Source organism: Leucoraja erinacea, chromosome 21 (genome assembly GCF_028641065.1).
Source record: "Leucoraja erinacea ecotype New England chromosome 21, Leri_hhj_1, whole genome shotgun sequence".
Lineage (NCBI taxonomy): Eukaryota > Metazoa > Chordata > Chondrichthyes > Rajiformes > Rajidae > Leucoraja > Leucoraja erinaceus.
This window is the reverse complement of record NC_073397.1, coordinates 36394840-36407961: the sequence shown is the minus strand read 5'-3', so window position 1 is coordinate 36407961 and position 13122 is coordinate 36394840. Positions and strand designations below refer to the sequence as shown.

The 13122-nt window shown below is 42.1% G+C and overlaps 1 protein-coding gene across 3 annotated transcripts in view; it reads left to right on the top strand.

The window, feature by feature from the left end:
• Positions 1-13122, top strand: part of nol4lb (nucleolar protein 4-like b) — a 148675-nt gene that overhangs the window by 111038 nt on the left and 24515 nt on the right. For all 3 annotated transcript variants that reach the window (XM_055652671.1, XM_055652670.1, XM_055652672.1), the window contains one exon: positions 6641-6936. In XM_055652671.1, the coding sequence (XP_055508646.1) occupies positions 6641-6936 (296 nt within the window). The remainder of the gene's footprint in view (positions 1-6640; positions 6937-13122) is intronic.

Here is a 13122-nt window from a genome sequence, read left to right as displayed (position 1 = left end):
GTACGTCCAAATGATATTTGGCCTCCACTGGAGTTTGACTTGCATTGTCCGGCTCTGGGCAAAGGAGGAAGAGTGTTGTGGAGCCACAAGCCTGACCGTTGTTTTGCACCGTTTCCTATTGGGATTCTAATGAAAATTTCACAGCAGGTTTCTGACTTGGCTGCTTTGTCTGGCTCAATTCAAATTAAAATTGCAAACCAGAGTGGGAGGGAGAAGTGCAGGAGTCGGTTGGAAGTGAAGGGGAAAAAAACCGGCAGTCGAAAGAATCTGGCACAGTGCCTGTTCAGCTGAGAGCACCACAGCTTTCCGGTTGTGGGTTTTCTCGTTTGCCTGGAAGGAATTAGGTAGGGTTTAGATCTTCTGCAAGAATGATTTGTTTACCTCAGTAAGCTGATGGTTTAGCTATAAACGAACACGGTGTTCTGCATCTGTAATGTATCAGTGCTTCTGGTAGATTTATAACATTGCCTCCTCGAGATTTTACAGGACTGCTTGTCAAATTATTAACCACAGAGAGATAGAGAAGCCACAATGTAATAGCACATTTCCTGCAACAAATGTGCTGCTGGATAATTTAGTTTGGGAACATCCCATATGGTAGCCCATCCACCTTATGGTTCCTGATTTTAAGTTCCTTAATAATGATTAGTCCTCTAGGATCACACAGAATTTTTTAACACAATGGATTGGAATTGTGATATTAACCTTACTGAAAACAGCCAGGTAAAATCCTGTTCATCTTTAACCGCCTACTTTGATGAGGCAGCAAGGTCACCTGCCACAAGCAGTCTTTACGATTCTTTAACTGTGCAGATTGAGGTCTGCGTGGATGTCGGGAATCCTTGAATAGAATTTCAGCCGTCTACATTCTCACCAGATAAGGGCAACAGGAATGGGCTCTGATCGAATAGAGTTCAGTTTAGAGATACAGCAGCGGAAACAGGCCCTTCGGCCCACCAAGTCTGCACCAGCCAGCTACCCGAACACATTAACACTATCCTACACACACTCGGGACAATTTACACTTACAACAAGCCAATTAACCTACAAACCAGTACGTCTTATTGCTGCTTTATGGCAAGTATTCCCAGGAATTAGTATGTTAACCTATGATGAGTATTTGTCGGCACGGGCTTGTACTCGCAGGAGTTTAGAAGAATGAAGTGGGACCTCATTGAAATGTACAGAATCGTGAAAGGCTTGGATTGAGTGGATGTGGAGAGGATGTTTCCGCTCTACAGGTCATAGTCTCAGATTTAAAGGACGTTCTTTTATGATGAGGCAACATTTCTTTAGTCATAGGATGGTGAATCTGGAATTCTTTGCCACAAAAGGCTGTAGAGGCCTAGTCAATGTATATTTTTTAAAGCAGAGATAGATAGATTTCTTGATTAGTACAGTTGTCAGAGGTTATGGGGGGAAGGCAGGAGAATGGGGTTAGGAACGAGAGATGATTGAATGGCAGCGTAGACTTAATGGGCCGAATGGCCTAATTCTACTCCTATCACTTATGACCTTCACAATAAAGGGCGCAGCACTGGGGTAATTCAGCGGGTCAGGCAATATTTCTGGAGGATATGGAGAAGCAATGACATTTCTGGTCTGTGAACCCCTTCTTCAGACTTAGGCAGGGTTTAGTTCTTCTGCAAGAATGATTTGTCTACTTCAAAAAGATGAAGTTGGGCAAAGTTATAGAGTCGCAGAATAATACAGCACGGAAATAGACCCTTTGGCTCAACTTATCCATGCCCACTCCGATGTCCCATCTAAGCTAGTCTGAAGAAGGGTCCCGACACAAAATATCTATCCATGTCCTCCATAGATGCTGCATAACTTGCTGAGTTACTCCAGCACTTGTGTTCTACTTAACTAGATTGTTAGTGAACGTTCCTCGGAATGCAGGAGCATAGCACAGAAACAGGCCCTTCAGCCCACAATGCCTGTGCCGAACATGATGCAAAGTGAAGCTAATTTCCTCTGCTTGTACTCCTGGAGCCTTTTCCATGACTGGATATGGCCACAAGGCATTGGAGGCATTAATGATGTTGTGCAAATGACGCCCAAGTGGGACAGGCTCTTTATCAGCTTCAATGTTTAGCTCTCATCTTTCTGAGCTGCTTTTCACATTGTTTAATCTGTCTCTCCTTCTAGTACAATTCCCTCATTCAAGTATTCAATCTTGTGAAGCTGTGGCTTTGAATTTGTACAAAAGTAAATACAATATATTCCTCTTTGTAGTGAGACTAAAATTGCATCAAGTATTCCACATCTCAAGCCCAGTACAATCTCAGCGATACTTATTTACAGTACCCTCCACAATGTTTGGGACAAAGACCCATCATTTATTTATTTGCCTCCACAATTTGAGATTTATATTGATAAAATCACATATGGTTGAAGTGTACATTGTCAGATTTTAATAAAGGCCAGTTTTATACATTTTGGTTTCACCATGTAGAAATGACAAACATAGTCCCCCCATTTCAGGGCACCATAATGTTGGGACGCATGGCTTATGGAGGCCAATGTACTTTTCCACCCAAATCCCTTTGCAATAAAAGCTGACAAAACATTTGCCTTCCTAATTGTTTGTTAGAACTGCATTTCTTGAACAGCACACCAAGGACCTTCCGAATACCAACATTTACTAGCTTCTCAGTATTCAAAATATATTCTCAATTTCTCTCTGCTCTAAAATGCGAAACCTTACATTTTCTCATAATATATTCCCACTGGCCACTGGCCTTGTGGAGCCAATTTATATCAGTTTGTAGATTTTCTTGTGTCCTGCTAACAGCTACCTTTCCACTGAGCATTATATTGTACATAAATCTAGTCAGGTTACATCCTCTTCATCTAAGTCATTCATATAAGCTGTAAATAATCAATCCCTATTGCTTCCCACTGTAAGGGGTTTCCAACCTGAAACCTAGGGTTTAGTTGGGCCGAAGGGCCTGTTTCTGTGCCTCATGGCTCTAACCCAGTCATTTTCACTCTTGTTCCTTCCCTCTACCCCTTTCCCCCTTTAACCAATCCATTATTCCTGCTAATACATAAACCCTGACTCCATGAAACTTTATTTTTTCATGAAACAATTCTTTGTGATATGTAATCAAATAACTTTATAATATCTAGATGTTTTGCATTGATTGATTTTTCCAAATCAATTCTCGCAACATGCTGATGAAACTCTTAAGAGTTAGCACCCTTTCTCCTTCGTAATGCTGAGGTTGATTAAGCCAAATTCAACTCTAAGTTTCTAAATCTTCTTTGACTTCATCCTTCAAGAGTCAAGAGTGTTTTTAATTGTCATATGTCCCGCATGGGACAATGAAATTCTTACTTGTTGCGGCACAACAGAATATGTGAATATGTAAGCATAGTACATAACAGGGAAGAGAAAATAAGGAAAAGTTCAATAAATAACAAACATAGTACAATAGTAATATAGCAATATCGTCTTGGATTTCAGCATTTTGTCCATACTTATCTAGGGTGTAGTTCCCTATATCATCTCTCCCTAGAGTAGTGGTGTTACACTATCCACTGTCGAACCTGCTGAGGCTGTATTCTAAAATGCTGGAAATTCTGTAAGATTACCACTAATTCATGCACCATCTGTTCAGCTACCTGTTGTAGAACTAGGACCCAGGTATCATTTCCTGAGGATTTGTCTGTTTTTTGTTCCCTTAATTTCCTCAGCATTTCCTCCGTTATGATACCAATGACTTTAAGTTCTTTGCTGCCCAGCAGTTTCATCATCTTAGTTCTGCTCTCCCCAGCATCTCAACATTCTGTTTAAATGAATAAGTGAATTGGCCAAGTGTGTACACATACAAGGAATTTGCCATGGTGCTCCGCTCGCAAGTAGTAACACGACATACAGTAACAATTAAGAATGACACATAAAACATCAAACATTAAGAAATAAAACTTTACAGTTTTGAAAACTGGTCAAGGGTTTTTTATTGTCCTGAGACGGAACAATGAAATTCCTACGCAGCAGCATAACATGTATGTAAACGTAGAAGGGTCTCGACCCGAAACGTCACCCATTCCTTCTCCCCAGATAGGCGGCCTGTCCCGCTGAGTTACTCCAGCTTTTTGTGTCTATCTTCGGTGTAAATGGGTTACTCCGTTAAACCCATAACACACAAAAAATATTTTAAAAAATGTCTCGTACACTCGCGCGCACGATCGCGCACACACACACACGCACACACACACACACACTCACACACGATCACACACGCACACACACACACACACACACACACACACACAGTGGTGTGGGTCTCACACACACACACACACACACACACAATGTGGCACACACACTCTCACACAGGGGTCTATATACAATTACAATGTGGGTTCCTACAAATGTGGCTTAACAAGGGGTCTATATAAATTAAATAGTTTCCTACATTGAATTGATTATTCTGAAGAATAAACTTTGTCTACATTCTCTTTGGCCAACTTGCAAAATTAATTTGTCAGAATCTGTGTATTTGCATTTTAGGTTCTCGCTGCATCACTAACCCATTTAGTTTCTTACCTTCCTCGAAATAAGTAGCTTAATTTCTTCTTAGAAAATGAACTCTTTGTTAGATTTATTAAAATATTAAAATATTTTGGGAATTAATAGGCTTTTTAATCGCTTACTATTCTGTACAAAGCTGAAATTAACAACATTTATGCTGCATTAAAAATTATCTCTTTATCTTTGCGGTAAGATGCTCAGCTTTCATGGAAGGTTTTTAAAAAAACGACTTGCGTAAGCTGATTAGAACGTAGAGCAGCACAAGAACAGGCCCTTTGGTCCACAATGTCTGTGTTGAACAGGGTGGCATGATGGCGCAGCGGTAGAGCTACAGTTTTACAACGCCAGAGACCCGGGTTCGATCCTGACTACTGGTGCTGTCTGTAAGGAGTTTGTGCGTTCTCCCCGTGACCTGCGTGGGGTTTTCTCCAAACTAATCGGTTACCTCCCACCTCCCAGACACCCAAGGACACAGAGGTTTGTAGGTTAATTGGCTTGGTTATATTAAAAAAAGTAGAATTGTCCTGGTCGGGTGTCGACTCATTGGACCGAAAGGCCTTTTTCTGCGCTGTATCTCTAAACTAAACTAAACTAAATAATGCAAAGATAAACTCTGCCTACCCCTTCAAGCAATGTGTTTGCCTATTGCAGTGCTGCCCAATTTCATCTCCATTTGAGATGGAATTAATGTGGGTTCCCTAATAGACAGGGGTCCCTGTTAGTGAGCTTCCTGTGCAGGTATTGTATGCAAAGAGTACTCATTATATGTGCATACTAAACCAAGCTCAGCAAGTCCAACTATTCTGTTCCAATAACTACAGCACCATAACTTGTGTCACTTACCCAAAATGGCATGAAAATGTTCCCAGTTCAATCAAAAGCTATATACTGTAAAGAAAGAATAACGAGTGGATGGTACATTTTAGATGGTACGGTGTCCTGAGAATGCAGAATGCATTATTTAGGAAGGAAAAACAGTCTGGAGTTTATATACGAATGTTCAAAGGTTGATCATTTTCAGTTGAGGGGTATTTTACGGAGGAAGCAGGAAGAATAGCAGTAAACATCTTTATTTCCCTTTATTTTTACATTCAAATTTGTATTCATAACTCCCTTTGGGAAGGTCTCTTTAGATTGGTGACACGACATAGCATGAAATCATTTTGGGGAATGCAGGAGTGTGTAAGCACTAGAACACCAGGCAGCGACCAGTAATGTTTAATCATTTTGTATCTGGCAAAGATGCAAACATTTAACTGGAGGGGAAGGAATTGCCTGTATTTGTATTCTTAACATACCATTAAATCCTACTCCCATGCATTACTTAAATTATGCAGAATACAAAACTCGTTTCTTTGCTTCATTGCATTTTCTAATTTAATTTTCCGCATATTTGGTTACCTTGATGATATCCTGTGACTATTGCAAATTAAAGAGCTGGGTCATGCTGCAGACTTGTGGACAGTGCCTGTTCTGTTGCACTGCATGTGGTTTAGTGTGTTCTGGACTTCTGTGCCTGTGAACGATGTATCTGGATTCATTCTTTAAGACAGAGATAGATAGATTCTTGATTAGTACAGGTGCCAGAGGTTATGGGGAGAAGGCAGGAGATTGGGGTTTGGGAGGGAGAGAGAGATAGATCAGCCTTCTCTCTCTCCCTCCCAACTGCCTTCTCCCCATAACCCGTGACACCCGTACTATTCAAGAATCTATCTATCTCTGTCTTATAAATATCCATTGACGGCCTCCATAGTCTTCTGTAGCGAAGAATTCCACAAATTCACCATCCTCTGACTAAATAAATTCCTCCACATCTCTTTCCTAAAGAAAATAGTCCTTTAATTCTGAGGCTGTGACCTCTAGCCCTAGACTCTCCCACTAGTGGAAACATCCTCCCCACATCCACTCTATCCAGGCCTGGAGTGGATGAGAAAGTGGGATAATATAGAACAGCTGATCAATGGTTGGTGTGGATTCAGTGGGCACAATGGCCTGTTACCACAATGGATCTATTAAATCAACTAGACTACAACCCATCCATGCACGTGTTTTGTGAATGGCCTGTTGTGACAATACTCACTTTGTTTTTATTGCCAGATGACTCCTCCTCAGAATGTTGCAGTGGGAATGGCTCCACAACCTTGAACCCGGCGACCTCGAACAGTGCACAAGGAGGCAGCACCTTGGTGGAGGTGAATGGAAACAGCTCGACTGGCTTGGAATACAGTGGCAGTCCAGAGGACCAGCCCGTCAACCTGAGCGAGCGCTTTCTACCTGCTCAAGTGGACAATGGAAGTACGGACGGACCACGGAACCGGGCCAAATACATGGGCAAAGGCTCTTCAGATGTTAGATTGAACAAGTTAGATGTTACAAGAGAATATTCCAGAAAGGTACAGTCTAATTTAACTTGCCTTGATGGAGTAGGTGTACGTTGACTGCTGATATCTATACTGCAAATGCTCTTCAGATTGAAAAGACTGCTATAGTGCATTGACATATACCTGGCAACACTCCATTCCTCCTACTCTTATTCCGTGACAACATTCATTGGCATTGGCATAATAAACAAATCTACTGCCAAATGAGCAGCCATGAAACAATGGCAATTCATGATTAGTTCAGGTGTCTGAGGTTATGGGGAGAAGCTGGAGAATGGGGATAGGAAGGAGTGATAGGTCAGCCATGATTGAATAGTGGAGTAGACTTGATGGGCTGAATGGCCTAATTCTACTCCTATTCCTAATGGCCTTATGACCTAAAGTCAGCAAAAGCAAGTTGCCAGAAGAACCGAGCCCCCAGTGCTAGTGTGTCGGGAATAAGAGGATATAACAGTTGAATGCATGCCTGAAGAGTTGGTGCGGGGGGCATGGATTTGGGATTTTGGACCATTGGGATCTCTTCTGGGCCAGCTGTGATGTGTACATGAGGGGCGTGAACTGGAGGGTGACACAACCCGAAAAGATGCTTTCCACAGTATCACAACTTGGTTTGGCAACAGCTCTGCACAAGACCACATGAAATAACAGAGAGTTGTAGATGTAGTCCAGCCCATCACACAGACCAGACTTCCCAACATTGACTCCATCTCCATCTGCCTCGGAAAAGCAGCCAAAATAATCAAATAATCTTATTTATATAGCACATTTTTAGTCAACCATTGACCCCAAAGGCTTCATAATTACTTCATTCACCCCCTGTTCCTGTCAGGCAGACAAATACAGGATTCGAACCGGCAAGTGTGCCGAACACAGCCCATTGTGCCACTCAGGAATCAAAGACTTGTCCCACCCCGGTCATTCCTTCTTCCCCCTGTTCCTGTCAGGCAGAAAATACAGAAGCCTGCAAGTGTGCACCACCAGACTCAGGAATAGCTTCTTCCCCCTCTGTTATCAGGCTTCTGAGCAGTCCTTCCATAGCTTGGGTACTGTACCAAATCTCCTGGACATTAGACTTTGTCTCAAGAACTCGGCGCAGTATAGTGCTGAGAACTATATTCTGCACTCTGAATCTTTCCCTTTGCTCTTCCTCTTGTACTGGAGTTTGGCCCGATTATATATGTATATATATAGTTTTATCAGATCTGATTAGATAGCATGCAAAACAAAGCTTTTCACTACCTCGTTACACATATAACCATATAACAATTACAGCACGGAAACAGGCCATCTTGGCCCTACAAGTCCGTGCCGAACACTTATTTTCCCCATGTCCCATCTACCTGCACTCAGACCATAACCCTCCATGACAATAATAAAATTGAAGCCAAACTCGTCACCCCCTATGTGGGAAAACTTGCCCCTCACATCACCTTTAAATATTTACCCTTTCACCTTAGACCTGCCTCGTCAAGTATCAGACCTCCCGACCCTTTGAAAAAGGCCGACACTATCCACCCCTCTATACCCCTCATTATTTTATAAACCTCGACAATGTCTCCTATTCTTATAAAAGAATTAACACTCCTATCATTAAAAATAAGACTGTTTTAACCAACCAAAAAAAAGATGGATAATAATCGCCTCACCTTAAATACATAGCAGCCATTGGAGATGATGTACCATCCTGTTTAGGAAATTCTGCTTGTATGTTGTTGGCCTCCAGAGATTTGTGGTTGTTCGCAGCTTCCTCTCGACTTAGTTCTGGTTCAGAAGCTGCGATTCATAACAGAAAATCATTGTGTCAGGTTTTTGGTCTGTTGCTCTTTGTAATAAAACCACCTGCTTTAACTCTTGCAATGGTAAACTTGGAGAATGTGATGTTGTTGGATGTAGCAATCGTTCTGCACTCTGCTTTCACAGCCCGTGGAGCAGCTGGCTGTATTTTAAGTGGTTCAAGAAGCAGTGGGGTTTATTTTGTGTCATGTTGGTGCTCAAGCCCTTAAGGTATCTTTTCCCCGGTCTCTGGAGTGGGATATACACCTGTGCAGTTTCCTACTGGTTGCTGGTTGTGTTCAATGCTAAAGGGGCTGTCCCACTGTACGAGCTAATTCAAGAGTTCTCCCGAGTTTCCCCAGATTCGAACTCGGAGAATTACGGTAATAACCGCTCGTAGGTACTCGGGGCTCTCGTGGACATTTTTCAACATGTTGAAAAATCTTCACGAGCTTACCGCGTTTCCAGAGTACCTGCCGTTAGTGTTACGAGCCGCTAAGAGATGCCCCGAGCTCCGACGTACCCGCTACGTACATTCTCCGTGCTTACCATGAGTTTGATTTATTTTTTAAACTCGGGAGAGCTCCTGAATTAGCTTGTACAGTGGGACAGCCCCTTTCTGACAGTGATTTTTTTATTACCAGTAATATTGTATTCAAATGTTATGAATTGTAGTTAAATTATGTTATAATACAATTATATAAGAGCAGTCCTGAGCTACTATCTACCTCACTGGAGACCGTCGGACTATTTTTAATCAGACTTTACTGGACTTTACCTTGCACTGAATGTTCCCTTTATCATGAACCTGTACATTGTGGGTGTCTCGATTGTAATTGGGTATGGTCTCTCCGCTGACTGGTTAGCACACAACAAAGGCTTTTCACTGTACCTCGGTACACGTGTCAACAAACTAAACTAAATTCTAACAAGATGATATAATGAAAAGAAGCACCAGTTTGCAGTAGAATTCGGTTTACTTTTACAAACAAATGCCGTCTTGTCTATTTAGTTCCGCTCCGCCTCAGGTTTTTAGAAGAAACATTGTTTTTAAAGAAAACGTGGCCAAAAGTCACCACTGGCAGACAAATTGCGTAAAAACACACAGGCTTTATGCACGGTTACAGTGTTTTGACATTGGAACATTGCAAAGGACAATATTGTGTAGTGAAGATAGTGTACGACTGAAGAGGTTGAACTCTATCGTGCTGGCATCTCTGACAGCTGTAATTTAGATACAAGGGTCTAGTCTACTTATAGTCTGACCGAGTCTCGACTACCCAGAAATGAGTCAGAGATATTGACTTGGGATTAACGCTCGATACTCCAAGGACCGGCCATTGAAGCAACCAGCAATTTTTGACAAAAAAATCAATACATTTTGGTGGAAAGCCGCAGTGAAGCATATGACCTGCAGAAACGCTCTTCAGTCTATATAGAATTGAAGTTATCATTGTCACATCTACTCTGTAACTGCTGCCAGATTGCAGCTCGTTTAATATTTATTGAGAAAATTGTAAAGAGAAGAAGAAATCTACAGCACTTACCTCACTTGCTTTTATTTAGGGCGTGCACTTCAGAGAAGTCCTTATTTTCATATATCAGTATAAAAGAGTCACAGTCAAAGCTGAAGTATCATAATAATATTTACTGGCCCGTGGATAAAAGCTACTTAAACTCAATCCCTGAAGATAAATGAACACGGGACAGATGGTTATGAAAGGGTCCCGACCCAAAAAGTCACCTAACCATTTTCTCCAGAGATGCTGCCTTCTTCTTGCGTATGGCATGCACAGCCTAAAGTTGTAGGACAACTTGTTCTATTTGATCGTATTTGATTGTGCACGCTGGGTTGATTGCATTCATTGAAACAGGGCGGACCACGTGAAGGTTGCAATCTCCCAAACCCCAGATGCTGCCTGACCCGCCAAGTTACTCCAGCATTTTATGTCTATCTTTGGTGTAAACCATCATCTACAATTCCTTTTTATTACATTAATTACATTCTTTAATGTGAGAATCAAATAGATATCAGTGATGCCAGTCAACAAATTGTTTAGATATACCATTAGCTGTCCATGAAGACATTTTAAAATAACTGATGATACTGTATTTACAAATTCCTTTGAGTCTAAAGAAGGTTCCTGACCCAAAACGTCATCTCTTCATGTCCTTCACAGATACTGCCTGACACGCTGGGTTACTCCAGCACTCTGTAGTAAACAAGTAAAAATAAGTTGGCGTTTTTGCAGATAGTGAAGACGGTTGTGAAAAATTGCAGCAGGATGTTGGTCGATTGACCAGGTGGGCTGAGGAATGGTTGATGGAATTTAAGGAGTGCAGCTGCTTGGTTCCTTGAAGGTGGAGTCGCAGGTAGATAAGGTGGTCAAAAAGTCTTTTGGTGCATAGGCCTTCATCAGTTAGAGTATTGAGTATAGAGGTTGGGAGGTCATGTTGCAGTTGTATAAGATGTTGTTGAGGTGTATAAGATGATGAGAGGAATAGATCGGTTAGATGCACAGAGTCTCTTGCCCAGAGTAGGTGAATCGAGGACCAGAGGATATAGGTTCAGGGTGAAGGGAAAAAGATTTAATAGGAATCTGAGGGGTAACCTTTTCACACAAAGGGTGATGGATGTATGGAACAAGCTGCCAGAGGAGTTCCGCAAGGGTCGGTGCTGGGACCCCAGTTGTTCACAATTTATATAAATGATTTGGAGGAGGGAACCAAGTGTAATATATCAAAATTTGCGGACGATACAAAAATGGGAGGAAAAGTAGGGGATGAGGAGGATATGCAAAAAGGATATAGATAAGCTAGGTGAGTGGGCAACAACTTGGCAGATGAAATTTAATACTAATAAATGTGAAGTCATTCACTTTGGGAAAAAAAAATGATAGGGCAAGTTATGATTTTCTAAATGAGGAGGAGCTGCGTTGTAATGCAACGCAAAGGGATCTAGGGGTATTAGTACATGAATCACTGAAAGTTAGTATGCAGGTGCAGCAAGCAATTAGGAAGGAGGCATTCCTGCAATGAGGGGATTGACATATGAGGAAAGGTTAAGTAGGCTGGAACTCTACTCTTTGGAGTTTAGAAGAATGAGAGGCGATCTCATTGAAACTATAAGATCGTGAGGGGCCTTGATCGGGTGGATGCACCGAGGATGTTCCCAATGATCGGGGAAACTAGAACTAGGGGACATAGTTGCAGAAAATAGGGGGGCTCTTTTAAAACTGCATGAGGAGGAACTCTTCTCGATGGATTCACAGAGGCTGGTAACTCTAGACCGGTTAGTCTAACACTGAACGTGAAAAGTTTGGGGTCCAACATGGACTATCCCAACATTTAAGAGACAGTTGAACAGGTACATGGATATGAAAGGTTTGGAGGAGTATGGATAAAATGCTGCCAGGTGTGACTAGTGTAGCTGGGACGTGTTGGCCGGTGTGGGTAATTTGGGCCGAAGGGCCTGTTTCCACACTATATCACTTTATGACTCTGTGGCTCTAACTCAGCGGGTCAGGCAGCTTCCCTGGAGAACATGGATAGGTGACGTTTCAGGTCGAGACTCTCCTTTAGCTAGATGCTGCCTGTCACACCATGTTACTCCAGCATTTTGTGTCCTTAAGATTCCAGAACTGCAGTTCCTTCTGTCTCCCCTTCATATTACCTCAGCTCTCACCATCCACCAAATCATTTTGTGTGAAACGAAGTCCAAATATCTCCTCTACTCCAGCTGATTTATGTTCAAACTGCAATGTTCAGAGGATTGCATCAACTAGCAGAGCCATTTGGTGCACCAAAGTTCTTCACTTTTATTAGCGCCTATGTTCTGTATGGGTTTTGACATTGTCATCAAATATGAAATAAGTTATTGAACACTTGATACATTTGCATATACTGAAGAGCTCCTTGTGTATGCTGGGTACCGATTCTATAGTGTAAATGAAAAGCAGTAGATGCTGACAAAAATGCTGGAGAAACTCAGCGGGTGCAGCAGCAGCAGCATCTATGGAGCGAAGGAAGTAGGCAACGTTTTGGGCCGAAATCCAAAGGAAATAGGCAACGAGAGAAGGAATGGGTGACACTTCGGGTCGAGACCCTTCAGGTCTATATCTCTCGTTTGCCTTTCCCCTGACGCTTCAGTCTGAAGAAGGATTTCGGCCCGAAACGTTGCCTATTTCCTTCGCTCCATAGATGCTGCTGCACCCGCTGAGTTTCTCCAGCACTTCTGCCTACCTTCGATTTTCCAGCATCTGCAGTTTCTTCTTAAACAAGCAGTATATGCCGAATGGAATCAGGATCTATTGATTAATGAATGGTGGCAGATCAGACCTTTTGACAAGATGTACGTTGAGACCAGTGGGTGTCACTGCTTCAGATATTAAAGACCAGTCTTTCTAATGATTTGTAATTTTGTTC